This window comes from Giraffa tippelskirchi, chromosome 1 (assembly GCF_054371585.1).
Source record: "Giraffa tippelskirchi isolate mGirTip1 chromosome 1, T2T-mGirTip1v1.2.pri, whole genome shotgun sequence".
Classification (NCBI taxonomy): domain Eukaryota; kingdom Metazoa; phylum Chordata; class Mammalia; order Artiodactyla; family Giraffidae; genus Giraffa; species Giraffa tippelskirchi.
The window spans coordinates 74537616-74555046 of NC_137275.1; the positions used below are offsets into that span (position 1 = coordinate 74537616).

The 17431-nt window shown below is 38.6% G+C and overlaps 1 protein-coding gene across 16 annotated transcripts in view; it reads left to right on the forward strand.

Moving 5' to 3' along the window:
- HERC5 (HECT and RLD domain containing E3 ubiquitin protein ligase 5) overlaps positions 1-17431 on the forward strand; it is a 46175-nt gene that overhangs the window by 16215 nt on the left and 12529 nt on the right. For 15 of the 16 annotated variants that reach the window (XM_081593790.1, XM_081593809.1, XM_081593852.1 and 12 more), the window contains 7 exons: positions 2411-2600; positions 3890-4044; positions 7565-7678; positions 8595-8705; positions 11009-11179; positions 12946-13089; positions 14451-14617. In XM_081593790.1, the coding sequence (XP_081449916.1) occupies positions 2411-2600; positions 3890-4044; positions 7565-7678; positions 8595-8705; positions 11009-11179; positions 12946-13089; positions 14451-14617 (1052 nt within the window). The remainder of the gene's footprint in view (positions 1-2410; positions 2601-3889; positions 4045-7564; positions 7679-8594; positions 8706-11008; positions 11180-12945; positions 13090-14450; positions 14618-17431) is intronic. The other variant, XM_081593779.1, reaches the window with a different exon arrangement.

Genomic DNA, 17431 nt, shown 5'->3' on the forward strand with positions numbered 1-17431 from the left:
ACCTTTTCTAATGTGACTATCCCCCTCACAAAGGGCTGTGTGGGTTCTTCTTCTGTGTTTTGTTACATTGCTCTTCCTTTTCTAGAGATTCTAGCATGTTCTTATTCCTTCTGGGATTGTTGCTTCTTTGATTCAGCACTGTTATTACTATCTTTAGGCTTCCCACTTGGAGATGCTTCAAATATACTTGCTTTTTTAATATAGCCTTTCCAAATATATAGCTTTTATTAATTTATTTCCCTGTTCTACTATACTGATTGATCTAGGGGTGGTATTGTCTGTGTTCTTCTCTCAATCTGTTTCTTCCTAGGTCTCTGGTTCTTTTCTCTCCATCCATCCCCTTCACTTCTCTCTTTGCTTTTCCCTCCTTCCCCAATTTGGTCTTTCCTTCTGCTTCTGTGGCTCTCATTCTCTTTCCCTTTCCATATCCGCTCATCCTCTTCCTGCTCAGCTCCCTCACCTGCTCTCTTGCTTTGTTTTGTCACAGCCCGCATTCTGTATCTTAGCTGCAAGTTCTCTCTCATACACACTCTTCTCTCTCAAGGGAAGATGGGAAATTTAATTATGTTAACTTTGGCAGAACCACAGCCCAATTAGGAGTCTGAGGTAAAATGGATACCTTAATAAGCACCTTTATCCAGGATTCTGCAGCACTTAGTAGAAAGATCACCAAAAATAGAAAACCATTTCTGCGTTTGTGAAGGGAAGAGGTTGGACCAGTTCATCACTAAGGCTAATATACCTTGGTTGTGCCAGAACAGTATCACATACAATGCAAGCAACGTAATCACAGAGCAGCCTCCCGTTGTTTCAGACAGGATAGTTGGATCAAAAGACCTATAATGTTTCTATTTTGAGATTATCATTTCTGTGATATGAACTCACAGACTTGGCTTTCCTTCATTTATTCAACAAACATTTGAATACTGCCATGAGTGGGGCACTGTGGTGAGATTCCTAATGCAGAATGAGAGAGACATGCTCCCCATTCTTAGAGGCTCTTAGTTCACGAAGGGAGAACAGATACCTTTTTGCAGATGTCAGTGTGAAGGCTGGATGTGTTTTACACTCCACTGTCTTCCCTACTGCTTAGCTTAGGACATAGTGGGTGTATAATAAACATTTTTGGGTGAATGAATTCAGTCATTACTTAGGGCTGTGAATGGTTGGTTCTATTTAGAGTGCTCAAAACAAGGTGCCCAGGGGGGCGGGGGACTGTACCGGGTTTCTATAGGGGGAAGACATAGCAGGCATTCAGGATGGTGTGCACCAAGGCCTAAGATGTGAAACTCTGTAACTGGCTCTAGAGTTTTGCAGTGGTTCTAAAGGGCTGGGAGGCTTGGGGGTGTGGATGATAAAGAGCACAGAGGAAGAGGGAGGCATGGAAATGGGTTACAGTGTAGTAATCAGGTGTGCATGACTCTGAAGACTGAACCTAGTAGTGGGAGCCCAATATAATGTTTGCAATAGATAGTTATAAGAATTTGTACATCTAGAGATACCGTTTGCTAGTATCACCTAATTCAGTGATTGAGCTTTGGAGTCAGAAAGAACCAGGAGAGATTCTCACTTAGCTCTGTGACCCTGAGCAAGTTAATTTCTCTGACATGAAGAGTTCTCATTTATAAATCGGGGATAATAATATCAATTTTACAGAGAAATGATAAGAATAGATGACTTTATATGTGTGAATTAGCATAATATCTGGCAAATAATAAGAACCTTGTAAACACTAGCTTATTTTCTTTGTGGGCTGTTAGGCAAATTATTACTGTTATCTCAGCCCACATGACACATAAAAATTCACAATTCCATTTGAATTTTTCTTCAATTTTTTTCTTCAAATTTCTTCAGATTTTTCTTCAACTTGAATTCTGAATTGGGGAAATTGTAAGAATATTGGGAGAGAGAAACTAGAGTTTGGTGGAGAGAGTTTAATGAGACAGGTGATTCTGTGAGAAGATAACAGGAAACCATGTTGATTTTCATTGTAGTTCCTTTTTGTTTCTGTTTTTTAATTTTTGTTATACTTTGGGAGATTCTGACATATTCTTCTTCTTTAATAAATGAGGTGTGATAGTGGAGCTGGAGGGAAGACTATGGAACTTATTATTAGGGGGCTGCCTTTTAATTCTCAGTCCATTGTGCATTTAGTACAGGTGATTTCTTCTTGATCTCCTTCATAAACGCCAACAACTGGATAGGGAAAATACTTGTCCAATACTTAACTCCTAGGTATTTGGGAGGGTAGATGAGATGAGTTGTAAACATGGGTTTTAGAAAGATGAAGTGATCATTCTAATTTCATGGTGGAATGAAATCCAGGTTCCACACTTTATTTTATTACAGTAACTGCACCCAGTTCCTGCTGTGTTTGACTTGTCTTTTCCTGGATCCTTTTTGACCACAGATAACCTCATGTCTCAAGGATAATCTGCTCAAAAATCTTCCATTTCATTCTCCACACAAAGAAGCTTTAGAAGTTTTCTTCCTTCTCCCGGAATGTCCTGTGATGCATGATAGTAACAACTGGGAGAGCCTGGTGGTTCCATTTGCAGAGGCTGTTTGTAAAATGAATGACCAGATGTCAGGGGTTCTGGGTAAGATTGATGGTTTACACTTGAAAATACATGACAATCTTCTCAATGGAAACATATGCCTAGCAAAGTTACAGCAAAAGTTAGGTGGATAACTGTAAACATATTCGTGTTTTTTAGTTTATATTCTTAGCATATAAACATGCTAGAATCATTACTGTGGTCATCCAAAATGGATTGTTCTAGTCACTTTTTAGTGATCTTTAATGATACATGTGTGACTTGGTCATGATGTCCTTTGCCCCCTACTTTTCATTAAGAAAAACTTCATACCCAGACATTGAAAGACTAGTACAGTGAATCCAAGATACTCTCTGAGAGTCAATAGCAGTTATGTTGTGTAAGCATCTCCCTCTTGATGTACAGATTACGTTTCATTTTTGTTGAACTATATGAATGTAAATTGGAGACATTTCCCCATAATATTTGCATGCACATCTCGTAAGGATATGGAATCCTGTATTACTACGACTTTGTTATCACACCTAATAAGATTAGATATGATTCCACCGTATTACATAATATCTAGGCCATGTTTAGATTTCTGTGCTTGTCTCAGAAAGTATTTTGCAGAATTTTTTTTTTAAGAAGAGCCTGGGTCAGTTTTTCTGTACAGTGTTTCACATCTAGATTTGTCTGATTGTTTACTCTTTTCCCTGTGTTTTCTAGTACACTGGAAGTTAGGTCTAGGGCTTGGTTAAACTTTGTTGAGGTCTTCGACAACAATTAGCATATTCAGCTCAGGGAAGCCCTTTCTTGTGTTTAAGTCACATTGTAATTGATGAAGCGGTTGTTTAAAGCATTTTTCTTTTTCACAATGCTGAAGGATGGATTTTAAGAGTTAAAAACTCATGCTATGAGTGAAAAAAGAGTCATCATTACGAATAGTTCTTTATCTGGTTTTTCATACTGTATGCTATTTCACTGGGGCAAAAAATGAGACTAATTGATTTTGTCTAGCTTCCCCCCCACACACACAAATTAATTAGATCAAGTTTGTGGTTTTGTTACTGTTAAGGCACTTTTTTTTTGAGGACATTAAACTTTCATTTAAACTCACTTCTTTGAGGACATCTAAACTTTCAAGTGCAATTGTATTTACTGAGAAGTTTATTACAAATATGTTTTTATATTGATACCTATGATATATATGAAAATACTCTGTTTTAGAAAATATTGACTACTTTTAGAAAATAATTTTTTGACTACTTTAGAAAATATTGACTACTTTTTACCGTTAAGAATCCAAAAAACATTACATGGTAACATTTCTCTACCTTTGTATCCCTCAGAGGAATACTGGGCATCTCTGAAAGAATCTGCTTTCATCAGTCTGGTCCAGATGTTTAAAAGAGCCATCATTGCTCAACTGCATTATTGGACTGAAAGTTCTGAGAATAACTATCACATTAAAGCTCTCCTAGAAATGTTGAAAAAGCTGTATAGGGTAAGTGCTGATTTAGAAACCCATATATCTTTATTTTGCAATAAGAATTTCCTTGATTTCACCTGGCTTGAATCTTAAGCAGACTCTTACAAAGCATGAAGTTGATACTGCTATTTTTAAAATGTTTTTTTGTGAAGTCATGCATATAAAGGAGTGTGTATAGTATCTATGTACAGTTTAAAGACAAGTAGTAAAGCAGACATCAGTGTAACTACCATCCATGTTAAAAAAGAAAACATTTCTAGTACTTTAGGAATGCCTCTGTGTCTCTCACAGATTGTACTTTCTTACCTCCTGAAGGCAACCAGGATCCTGGATTTTCAGTTACTTGTTCCCTTAACACTTCTTTATTGTTTTATAGCTATATGTAACTTTAGACACTAGGCTGTTTAACTTTGCTGTTTTCAAATTTTAATATGAATAGAATACACTGCTTACATAGTATTTCATTTTATAGATTCATCCAGATTAATACATCTGTCTGTATTTCACTTATTTTCACTTCTGAGTTTATAGTCTGTCTCTACCATAAATACCCATTCCAGTATATTTTTTTATCCAGACAAAAATTATATGTACTTTAGTTTTATTGCTAAATTATGAACTACCATGAATATTTATCTTTTGTGAAACCAAACACTTCAAAACAAGAGCATCAGCTTCAAAACATAAAGCTAAAAGTATACAAAGAGTAAAGCCAATTTAAATTTTAATTACTAGGAAAACTTTAAAATACTTTTCAACTTTTAGTGTAACAAATAGAAAAAAGAGTGTTTCTTCGCATTTGTCAAGCAAAACATACGAACAGAAAAAGATAAAACACTGTAGAGAGTATAGTAAATAATAATAAAACAAAATTCCATGTCATAAAACCCCAAAATACTGTCAGACTCTAATGTAACTAAGACATGTTGGATTTTATATTCTAAAGATAGAACATATTTTTGTTTTGTTTTTTTTAATTTTAAATTTATTTATTTTTTAATTGAAGGATAATTGCTTTACAGAATTGTGTTGGTTTGTGCCAAACATCAACTTGAATCAGCCATAGGTATACATATTCCCCTCCCATTCCAGTATTGATTGTTATGGAGTATGTACTGTTTGCAATTTTATTTGCAGGGGGAGGTGGTTTCTCTGTGAGAAAACACACTACTGTCAACATTTTTGTACATATCTCTTAGTGTTCACCACTAAGAGATATGTACAGTAAAAGATATGTATTGTGTACCAAGTGTTAGTTTTTAGTTTCCATCCCTAATTCTGGAATTGATAGAATTGAACCATGTTGTTCTTTATTGGTAGTGACAGTCTTCTAAAGTGGTTGGACCAGTTTAAATCTTCTCCAGGAGACAATCAGAATTCTGTTGCCCCATGTCTGACTTTAAAATTTGGAAAATATTTTTAGTCACATTGAAATGATGGAAAATTATGATTTTAATTGTTTTTCCCTGGTTCTAATGCATTAGAGCATATTTTCATCTTTATAATTGCAGTACTTGTTTCCTCTTCTGTAAAATGTTTGTCCTTTTGCTCAATTTAAACATGTTCAACTTTTTCCTATTGATTATAGAAGTACTTTTTATTTTGGATACTAGTCCTTTGTCAGTTACATGTGTTGCAAATATCAAGTCCCAGTTTGCAGCTTGTCTTGGTGGTTTTTGATGAACCCACAATCTTAATTTTAATGTAGATGATGCTGTCAATCCATTCCTTTATAATCTTTACTCCATCTGTTTTGTTTTAAACTTTTCTTTCACTTCAGGGTTTTAAACTATCCACCTTAATCAAGGATCAGCAGGGCTTCTTTTTGGAAGGGACCAGATGGTAATTATTTTAGGCATTTGTGAGATTTTACAAAGTAAGCAGAGGGCCTAATTTAGCCCTGAGAGCTGCTCCAGATAGTCTTCTAACAGAGATGATACCTGAGATCAGAGGGAGAATACAAACAGAGGCTCCTGTACCATATGTCTAATGTATAAAAGGTTAGAAAGCTAGCTAACAATCTGTTGAATGAAATGAAGTATAGTCTATCCTCCCATCTTGACAAATAAACCTTCCTGATGACACGGGAGGGCTTCCCTGGTGACTCAGATGGTAAAGAATCGGCCTGCAGTGTGGGAGACCTGGTTTCGATCCCTGGATTGGAAAGATCCCCTGGAGGAAGGCAGGCAACCCACTCCAGTATTCTTGCCTAGAGAATCCCCATGGACAGAGGACCCTGGTGGGCCGCAGTCCATGGGGTCGCAAAGAGTCAGACATAATTGAAGGGACTAAGCACAATGTCAGGGGAGGCCAGATTTGAATTTAGAAATATCAGCTCCTTGCAGAGTTCTGCACTGAAAGCAGAGGTGGCGATGAACCCTCCCCCTGGCCCATCCCAGGGCCTCTGCCCTGCTTTTCCTACCTTGGCTTTATCCCACACCAGGGGTGTCCCATGGCCATGTGTGCACCTCTCACCTCCTGTCTCTGTTCTGTCCCCACCTTGTGCAGCAGCCCTGGTGCGCTGGAGCGTTGAGGTGTGCTCACTTGTGACTTCCACTCGCCAGAGAGCAAGTGGAGGAAGAGGCCTGTGTAGGTCCTGGGGCTCTTGTAGCCATTTGGGAAAGAACTGAAGATCTTGGGTTCTCAAGCTCAGTGTAGATGGAAATGTGTGGGCTGCATAGACACAGCCCTTGACCCAGCATACCCCTTGTGGGAAGGGGATTGGCTGTAAAGGCCAGAGCAAAGACCTTTAAATCAAGAGACCCAGGGCAGAGGTCAGTCTTGTCCAGATCTGAAGGGAGTATTGCAGTTAGCTTTGCCTTTCACAGTTTGCTGTTTAAACCAATTGAAAATTTATTTTCATTATTTTCCATATGAAAACAATTACCTAGCACCACTTAACTGAAACCTGTCCTTTTTACACTGATAGGTGATGTGAACTCTCATAAAACAAGTTTCTGTGTGTGAGATTCATTTCCAGGCTCTCTTCTGCACTGTTAGTCATTTTATGTGGTTCTGTGTTGTTTATATTTTTTTAAGAGAAATACTCCTACCTTGTTCTTAAAGTGAATCTTGGCTACTTTTGGCATTTGGCTCTTCTATATAAATTTCATTCATTTATTTATTTTTAAATATTTATTTATTTGGTGGCATCGGATCTTAGTTGCAGCATGTGAACGGTTAGTTACAACACGTGGTATCTAATTCCCAAACCAGGGATTAAAAGTAAGTAAAAGTTTATCATCATACCATCAATTTCTGCTATTAAATCATAGGTATTCTTTATGCTCCTGAAAGTTTAGGGCTTTGGCAATGGGGTAATTGGATTCATGTCAATGTATGGCAAAAACTATTACAATATTGTAAAGTAATTAGCCCCCAACTAAAATAAATAAATTTATTAAAAAAAAAAGAACTAAATTCTGGTCATTAAAGTATCTTTAACTTGCTATTTATTCTGGTAATCTAATTTATAGCCATTAAGCAAAATTGTCTTTATGTATAAAACTTTCTCACAAGTCATATTTTATTTAAGGTAAACCAGGCTAAATGTCAACTGCCTGAAAATATCTTTGAAATAAATGAACTCACACAGTGGCTTGATTTTTGTGTAGATGCATATAGAAGGTCCTCCTGGAAAGTGAACTCAGTAAGTATGGCATATTTAAAGAGGGTATTGATCATTGGTAAGTTAATATAGGCACTTGTGCTATAACTTTGTACGAATTTCCAAAAATTCTTACACTCTGCAAAATTGCCCAATAGAAATAGCAGGGCTTATGGGAAAAACAAGGCAGGCCCCTCAAAACCTATGCAATTTTGTAGCCAGAAGTATGACAGAAAAGTGCCTGCTACCTGGGGAGATAGCTCAGGTCATATGGAGAGTGCCATGAGAAGATAAAAAATGCATAAAAACCTAAGGTTAGAAATCTATCCATAGGCTAATTAGAGGACCAGTGGTACTGAGATAACAGATGGGAGTGGAGCTTTGCTCTTAAGGTGGGCATAGGAGGCAGGTGACTCACCAGGGGCCAACAGGATAAGGCTGTAACTTTGGTGAGGGTTCCCCGGGTGTTAGTACTCCTTTTTTATTAAAATAAAGCTAAAGAGCTCTGGCTGCCAGTTCAGCAGCTAATCTATTTTTTCTCCTTTTCTCTGAAGAGTCTCATTCTACTAGCACATCATCCTTTGCCTGGCAAAAATCAGGTCTGAGCTAACCAGTTTTCTATATTATATCACTCCCCTATTTACTAAATACATGTGAACTAATTCACATTTCAGGAGTAAAGGTAGGAGCAGAACAGACTTGTTGGGAAAGTGTCTGGAGTTCATAATTAATGGTGAAATTAAATGAGCACTGAAAATACTAGGTTTATGTACCTTTCATTGATACATAAAACATTTTCGTAGAATTTTATATATCCTAGCACCACTGGCCAACATTTTGGATTGCTCTGGCTGTAAGTACTGAGACCTGAAACCATCAGGGGTTTAAAGCTAAGAAGTAAGGTGTAAGATTTCTCTGTCTTTTCATTTATCAAAATTGTTGTCATTTCCATTTTTAGGACATTGCAGTAGATGTCCAGGATCCTGTCATATTCAGTCATTTTCCATTTATCTTTAATATTCTGTCAAAAATAAAACTGCTGTATGCAGACTCACATTTAAAAATGCAGGTATGCATGCTTATTTCTTTGTCTTTGTTAGCAAATCAAATGATGAGTATCTTTTTCAGTGCACAATAGCTGGGTGATAAGGGAACCACCCAGTAGTGAAACCAGTATTGTTCATAGCATTCACGGAGCTTATACTATAATAAAGAAGGCAAGAGAGACTGTCATAATTTAGGTTGGGTTGGCCTTGAGGCATATTAGGGCCTCAGTAGTAAAGGATAGAGCTTGGGCCTAGTTATAGGGCTTGTATCTTGAGAAAAGCGCCAGTAGTCTTCTGAATGGTGCTCAGAGAGGCAGATCAGATGTGGACTTGATTGGGATTAGCAATATATGTAGGAAGGTCCAATCTAATGGGAAAACATAGTAGTGGGAATAGAAGTGATGGAGGAGTCTTGAAATTCAGACGCAAATAAATGACTGTGTATGCTAAGTCATTTCAGTCATGTCTGACTCTTTGTGACCCTATGGATTGTAACCTACCAGGCTCCTCTGTCCATGGGATTCTCCAGGCAAGAATACTAGAGTGAGTCACCATTTCCTACTCCAGGGGATCTTCCCAACCCAGGGATTGAACCTGCATCTTTGACGTCTCTTGCATTGGCAGGCGGGTTCTTTACCACTGAGCCACAGTCGGACACAACAAATAAATGGCTAGTACTCTGTGATTGTGCCATAATAAACTTTTGTAAAAAGTGTTTCCTTTTCACATACTTACTGTCATCAACTGACTTGGTTCTTTTTGTCAGCATATCCAGCAAAGTGGTTTTGAACTTAAAATTGAACAATTGAGAAAGCCTCAGAAAATGTACCTCATTGCATTTTTTATAAGGGCTAAATTTGTTAATATAGGTAAAGCATTTAGAACAATGCCTTGCGCAAAGTGCTCAAAAGTGTAACTTTTACCCTTGTATATGCATCTGTATATGTATATGCGCCTGTATATGTATATGCATGAATAATATTCAAATATGTATCATAAAACTAGATACTTTTACATAATACAGTTACCGTAATAAAACAAAATAGGAAATTGATGTAAGAGTTCCAAGTAAGATCATTGATGAAATATTTAAAAAAAGAATATTGGAAGGAAAAAAGATATAAGAACTTTATTTTAATTCAACTCTCTTCTCTCTTGGTTTTAAACAAGTTTCCAGTAATTATTTTACAGAACTGGCATTTGCTTTCTCTCTGTTTTGCAAAAAGACATAGAGGTTATCCCAAAGTGTCATTTGGTTCCAAATGGACAGTCTGTATGTCAGTCTATGAGTCTGTCTGTCTCTCCCATGTTAACTTCCTAGATTATCTGTCCCCTAAAATCAGTCTGAATTTTCCCCCTAGAAAAGGATATCTTTAGAGAGGTCTCTCATCCTCCAGCTGGCTTCTCTTCTAAACGTCTGAACTTCTCATCCTGATGACAGTATTAGATTTCAGCTTACTGCTTCAAGCTCCTTAGGCAGGCTAAAGACTGATGGTCTTTAGCTTGGTCACTGAAGTGTTCATATTTGTGTTTACAGCAGGGGTCCTCAGCCCCCGGGCTGCAGATACTGGCTTGTGGTCTGTTAGGAATGGGGCTGCACAGCACAGCAGGTGAGCAGCCAGCAAGCAAGGAAAGCTTTACCTGGCATTTCCCCTCGCTCACATTACTGCCTGAGCCATCACCCCCACCCCCGGTCTGTGGAAAAATTGTCTTCCATGAAACTGGTTCATGGTACCAGAAAGGTTAAGGACCACTGGTTTACATGGTACAGTGGTCCAGAGGAGCCTGCATTTGGTCACGTTCCTGCTCACTCAAGTTGACCCCACAAAGCTTTTCATTTCCTATGGCTCATGTATCTTTTGCTCTCAGGGGTAAATGCTGAACATATAGCCTGTCTTCAGTGGTATATAGGCTTCCCTGATAGCTCAGTTGGTAAAGAATCTGCCTGCAATGCAGGAGACCTTGTTCAGTTTCTGGGTCAGGAAGATCTACTGGAGAAGGGATAGTCTACCAACTCCAGAATTCTTGGGCTTCCCTTGTGGCTCAGCTGGTAAAGAATCCGCCTGCAATGTGGTAGACCTGGCTTCAATCCCTGAGTTGGGAAGATGCCCTGGAAAAGGGAAAGGCTACTCACTCCAGTATTCTGGCCTGGAGAATTCCATGGACTGTATAGTCACGTGGTATATACAGTCAGTGGAGTATATAGAGCTCTTATCCTAAGTGTTTGTGACGTGTGCTTATAATAAACTGAGTTGGTTTATTCCACTTTGAAAATTTCTACTTAGAGTCAATGGTGAAATGAAATGAAATGTTTTTCTTTTCCCAGGAGAAGAAATTTCGAGCTTGTATGAGGTTGGCTGGCATTGTGGGCCAAGAAGGGTCTTCATTATCTTTACTGCCCACCTTTAATCTGATAGTCAGAAGGAGTCACTTGATTGAGGATGTTTTTAATCAGCTAAATCAATCTGAAAATGAAGATCTGAGGAGGGAGTTAATGGTAAAGTATAATTCTTACTTAATATTTTTGCTGCTGAGAGAAGGAAAACGTAAAAGAATGTAACAATGGGCCTTACAGAGAGGGAATTACCTCCCTTTTACACTGGAGTTGTCTGTGTTGGAGTTCCCCTAATTTTCCTCAGTTACCTGTGAATTCCAGGTGAGAAGCTGCCATTGTGCTCTGGCTAAGGGGAAGCAGGTGAAATGGTTCTCCTCTCTAGTACTAGCCCTAATATATTCAGTTCCCTTTTGAGGCCTGACCAAGCCTGGCCAGTCATCACCTTTTAAAGGTTCCAGTGAGATGGGGTTGACACAGAAGAGAATTGAGAGTTTGTTTCTGCTCTCCTGCAAGAACCCAGATTGCTTTGTTGAAGAGAGAACATTCTCTTTATTGACTACATAGTTTACTGAGGGTATAATTGTAGGTATCACCATGTCCTGAACATTCATTAATGATCCTTGGTTTAATTACTGTGTAACTTGTCTTACTAATAGATACTTGACATAGAATAATAATGACTAGAAGATCTAATGAATGTTTTTCTTATGCCAGGAACTATTATAAAAGCTTTACACCTACTTGTGTAACCCTTTCAACCATACTGTGTAAAAGGTTCTGTTTTTTCTTCCTGTTACAGATGGGAAAAGTGAGGTATAAACTATTAGATAACTTATCCCAGAGTGAAACAACTGATAAGTATCAGAGCCAGGATTTGAGCCCAACCATCAGGTTCTAGGGGCTTCCTTGTTGACTCAGATGGTAAAGAATCTGCCTGCAATGCAGGAGACCTGGGTTTGATCCCTGGGTCGGGAAGATCTCCTGGAGAAGAGAATGGCTACCCACTCCAGTATTCTCGCCTAGAGAATTCCATGGACGGAGGCTACAGTCCATGGGGTCTCAAAGAGTCAGACAAGATTGAGAGACTAACACACACAAACACACATCAGGCTCTAGACTTTCCACTTATTCAAAACAAGTAAAGATTTTCCTGATAATATTTATTAGAATGGTTTGATGGGAGATGTTAATTTATCACTTGTCCTACTCAGATTAAAGAATGATTGACTTGACCAAAGCTCAAGATACTATTTTAAAAGTATGGAGTTTGCAGTTAGAGCTGGCATTTCTAAATATTTTTGCACATAGATAACTTTAAAAACTTGGTAAATTCATTATATGATTCTAACCTGTGTCAGCCAGCCAGTCCACTCAGTTATTTTAATTTTCATTCATCCATTTTTAAAATTTAGGTAACATTTGATAAGTAGCTGCTATTTTCCAGACTCTGTGAGGGATTTTACTTGTGTTATCCCATTTAATCTTTCTGATGATCTTGTGGGAAAATAGGCTTTGTGAGATTAAGGAGCTTGCCCATATAAAGGGGCAGGGTAAGAGAAAGAATAGAGGTGCCAGCATAGCGCTGCAGGAATCTTCGGTATTAAAGCAACATAAAAAGAAGAGAGAACTAAAAACTTAAATAGTGCTTCATAAGAGAAAGCAAGGGGAAAAAAAGTGTGAAGAAAGAGGAGGTGATTCAGAAGTGTAAAATGTCTCAAGATGAGACAGAAGAAACTCAAGTCTTTAGAATTGGGAATTCATGGGTTCTTAAGCCTCTTGGAGAGAAGCGCTTAAGTAGAGAAACATTTTTAGAAGTTGTTGTACATTAATCTCCAAATACTTGGGTCTACAAATAATTATTAAATGAGATTTAATACATAGCAATAGAGAACTCTGGAAATGATGCATTATTTCCTCTGTATTTTTAGGTTTCATTTAGTGGAGAAATTGGATATGATTTTGGAGGAGTCAGGGCAGAGTTTTTCTACTGTCTCTTTCAAGAAATGACCCGGCCAGAATATGGAATGTTCACTTATCCTGAAGAGGCTTCCTACATGTGGTTTCCTGTCAGGGTAAGTCTTCTTTTCTTGGCATAGGTATTTCTTGAGAGAAAAGGTGTGGGGATATACCATATAAAATTAGGTTGTCTAGACGGTTTTATTTTAGGAGAAGAATTATTGGTATAATTATGGAGATAAATTTTAATTCTAAAAGGTGATATTTTCTTCTTTAAACTGGGGTCCTCTTTCCCCAGATTCTCAAGTCCACGCAGGAGAACTTCAGCAATATATGTTTTTGACCATTTATAGACTGTATAGGTAAAAATGAGCCCTTCCTTTCTTAGGCATTCATTCTTTTAGTTCTTTCTCTTCAATGAATTTAAAGGCTATGAATATTGGAGTGGGTTGCCATCAGGGGATATTCCTGACCCAGGGATCCAACTCAGGTCTCCCGCATTGCAGACAGACTCTTTATCATCTGAACCACCAGGGAATCCCATTAGCACCTCTATGAGTAGGAAATGACAGCCCACTCCAATATTCTTGCCTTCCATGGACAGAGAAGCTTGGCAGGCCACAGTCCAGGGGGTTGCAAAGAGTCAGACACAACTGACTGAGCACACACACATGCAGTTAAGATCTGGGCTTCCCTGGTGGCTAGTGGTAAAGAATCTGCCTGCCATGCAGAAGACTCGGGTTCAATCCCTGGGTTGGGAAGATCTCCTGAAGAAGGAAATGGCAAACCACTCCAATATTCTTGCCTAGGAAATCCCATGGACAGAAGAGCCTGGCAGGGATCAGATAAGAGTTGGACATGACTTTGAGATTAAACCACCACCACCACCAAATAAGATCCTACCACCTTAGCAAATTTGATGATTATAATGCAGTATTGTTGCAGGTACCTAGTGGCTCAGATGATAAAGAATCTGCCTGCAATGCAGGACACCGGGTTCGATCCCTGGGTAGGGAAGATCCCCTGGAGAAGGAAATGACAACCCACTCCAGTATTCTTGCCTGGGAAATCCTATGGACAGAGGAGCCTGGCGGGCTATACAGTCCCTGGATGGGGTCACAAAGAATTGGACATGACTTAGTGACTAAACAGCACAGTATTGTTATCCATACTCACTATACTTACATTTGACCTCTAGGATTTATTTGCTACTCATTGCAGTTTCTCCCCTTAAACAACATCTCTCCTATCCCCTCACCCTCATCCTGTTAAAGCTTTTAGTAACCAAAACGGTGGCAGAGATTTAAATTGACTTGGTGATTGAGTATAAAACCTAAATATTCTTATCTCAAGATTTTTGGTTTTAATTTGTGATTTGATTTTGATTTTAAAAGGGGAAAAAAGGTTCACTCAATGTAAATATTCCATTGTACTGGTAAAAATTTATAATACATTAAGTTTTTTTTTCTCCTTTCAGCCTAAATTTGAAAAGAAGAGTTATTTCTTCTTTGGGCTTCTATGTGGACTTTCTCTATTCAATTGTAATGTTGCCGACATCCCTTTTCCACTGGCTCTGTTTAAGAAACTTTTGGACCAAACGCCATCACTAGAAGACTTGAAAGAACTCAGTCCTGTTTTGGGACAGTAAGTTAACATAGTTCTTTTTTCAGATATATTTATGTACCTTAAATATATTTATATTATAGTATGATTGGACTGCAAGGAGATCCAACCAGTCCATCCTAAAGGAGATCAGTCCTGAATATTCATTGGAAGGACTGATGCTGCAGCTGAAACTCCAGTACATTGGCCACCTGATGGGAAGAACTGATTCATTTGAAAAGACCCTGATGCTGGGAAAGATTGAGGGCAGGAAGAGAAGGGGACGACAGAGGATGAGCTGGTTGGATGGCATCACCGACTCAATGGACATGAGTTTGGGTAAACTCTGGGAGTTGGTGATGGACAGGGAGGCCTGGCGTGCTGCGGTTCATGGGGTCGCAAAGAATCGGACACGACTGAGCGACTGAACTAACTGAACTGAACTAATGATTGCCATTGTAGAGATAATTAGCACCTCTATCTCATCTCGTAATTATATTTAGATAAATATTTAAACATATACACATTCCAGTAGTATTTTTATGTTCAATAGTGGCATTCTAGGTACTTTAAACTGATTCTAACTTAGGCAAGAATTGTTAGGTAATAATTTAACTTTCTAAACAATTAAGAAAAGTTGATTTTTGTATAGTTAGTTCTTGCTGTGCTGTGCTCAGATGATCAGTCGCTCAGTCGTGTCCTACTCTTTGCAGCTCCATGACTGAAGTCTGCCAGGCTCCTCTGTCCATGGGTTTCTCCAGGCAAGAATACTGGAGTGAGGTGCCATTTTCTCCTCCAGGGGCTCTTCTTGACCTAGGGATGGACCCGAGTCTGTTATGTCTCCTGCATTGGCAGGTGGATACTTTACCACTAGCACCACTTGGGAAGTGCCCATAGTTAGCCCTTACTGCTTGTATTAACCTTTAGACTTTATTTGTACAGAAACAGTCATGACAGAGCACAAGTACACCTTGGTGTAAAACCTGCAAGTGATGTTTATTTTAATAGTTGTTTCATGTCATTACTTTAAAAGGAAAATTTAGTTCTAAGTTAAAAGGTGAGCCATTACCTCACAAAACATATTGGTAACATATAATAGAAAGAGTTAATATCCCTGCTGTGTAGTGTTCCTGTATATCCATTAGAAAAGCTGATAGAGTATATAAGAAAGTAACCTACAAATGAAGCAATAGAAATGGCTCATAAATTGAGGTGATTGGTTTCAGACTTCACTGGTGGTGTAATGGTTAAGACTCCACGCTTCCAATGCAGAGGGGTGCTGGTTTGATCCCTGGTCCAAGAACTAAGATCCCACATGCTGTGTGGCATGTCCAAAAATTTTTTTAAAAAATATGATCAGTCTCCTGAGTGACCATAGAATACATATTAAAATGAGAGGCTAATGTGATTTCACATTGGCAGAGTTTGGAAATACTGATGCTATATAGTATCAGCAAGGATTTGGAAAAAGGTTCACTCTGATTTTGGGAATTGTTAGTGGAAGTGTAAAGTGGTAACTCCTTTTCAGAGAATACTGTGGCAGTACAGTAGTCCCCGTTTGTCTGCAGGAGATGCGTTCCATGCCCCCAAGTGGATGCCTGCAACCATGGATAGTGTACACACATATACATGTAGATACACACACACACACACACACACCCCATGTTTTTTCCTATACATACATGTTTTTTCATATACCTTTTACTTATGATAAAAAAATTTGTAAATTTGTCATACTATGATAGCAGCAATAACAAATAATAAAATAGGACAATTGTAACAATATCCCTTCATGGATCACAGCCTTGTGGCAAAGAGGCTTGTATAACTTAGTGAAGCTATGAGCCATGCCATGCAGGGCCACCCAAGATGGATGGGTCATAGTGGAGAGTTCTGACAAAATGTGGTCCACTGGAGGAGGGAATGGCAAACCACTCCAGCATTCTTGCTGTGAGAACCCCCATGAATAGTATGAAAAGGCAAAAGATACGACACTGGAAGATGAGCCCCTCAGATTGGAAGGTGTCCAGTATGCTACTGGAGAAGAATGGAGGGCAATTACTAATAGCTGCAGAAAGAATGAAGAGGCTGAGCCAAAGCAGAAATGACTCTCAGTTGTGAATGTGTCTGGCGGTGAAATTAAAGTCTAATGCTGTAAGGAACAGTATTGCACAGGAACTTGGAATGTTAGGTCCATGAATCAGTGTAAATGGGACGTGGTCAAGCAGGAGATGGCAAGAGTGAACATCAGCATCTTAGGAATCAGTGAACTAAATGGATGGGAATGGGTGAGTTTATTTTAGATGACCATTATATCTGCTACTGTGGGGAAGAATCCCTTAGAAGAAATGAAGTGGCCCTCATAGTCAACAAGAGTCTAAAATGCTGTACTTGGGTGCAGTCTCAAAAATGACAGAATGATCTCGATTCTTTTCCAAAGCAAACCATTCAGCATCACAGTATTCCAAGTCTATGCCCTAACTGCTTATGCTGAGAAATTTAAAGTTGACCAGTTCTATGAAGACCTACAAGACCTTCTAGAACTAACACGAAAAAGTGTCCATTTTATCATAGAGGATTGGAATGCAAAGATAGGAAGTCAAGAGAGACCTGGAATAACAGGCAAGTTTGACCTTGGAGTACAAAATGATGCAGGGCAAAGGCTAACAGTTTTGTTAGGAGAACACCCTGGTCATAGCAAACACTCTTTTCCAACAGCGTAAGAGATGAGTTTACACATTGATATCACCAGATAGTCAATATTGAAATCAGATTGATTATATTCTTTGCAGCTGAAGATGGAAAAGCTCTTATATACAGTCAGCAAAAACAAGACCTAGAGCTGACTGTAGCTCA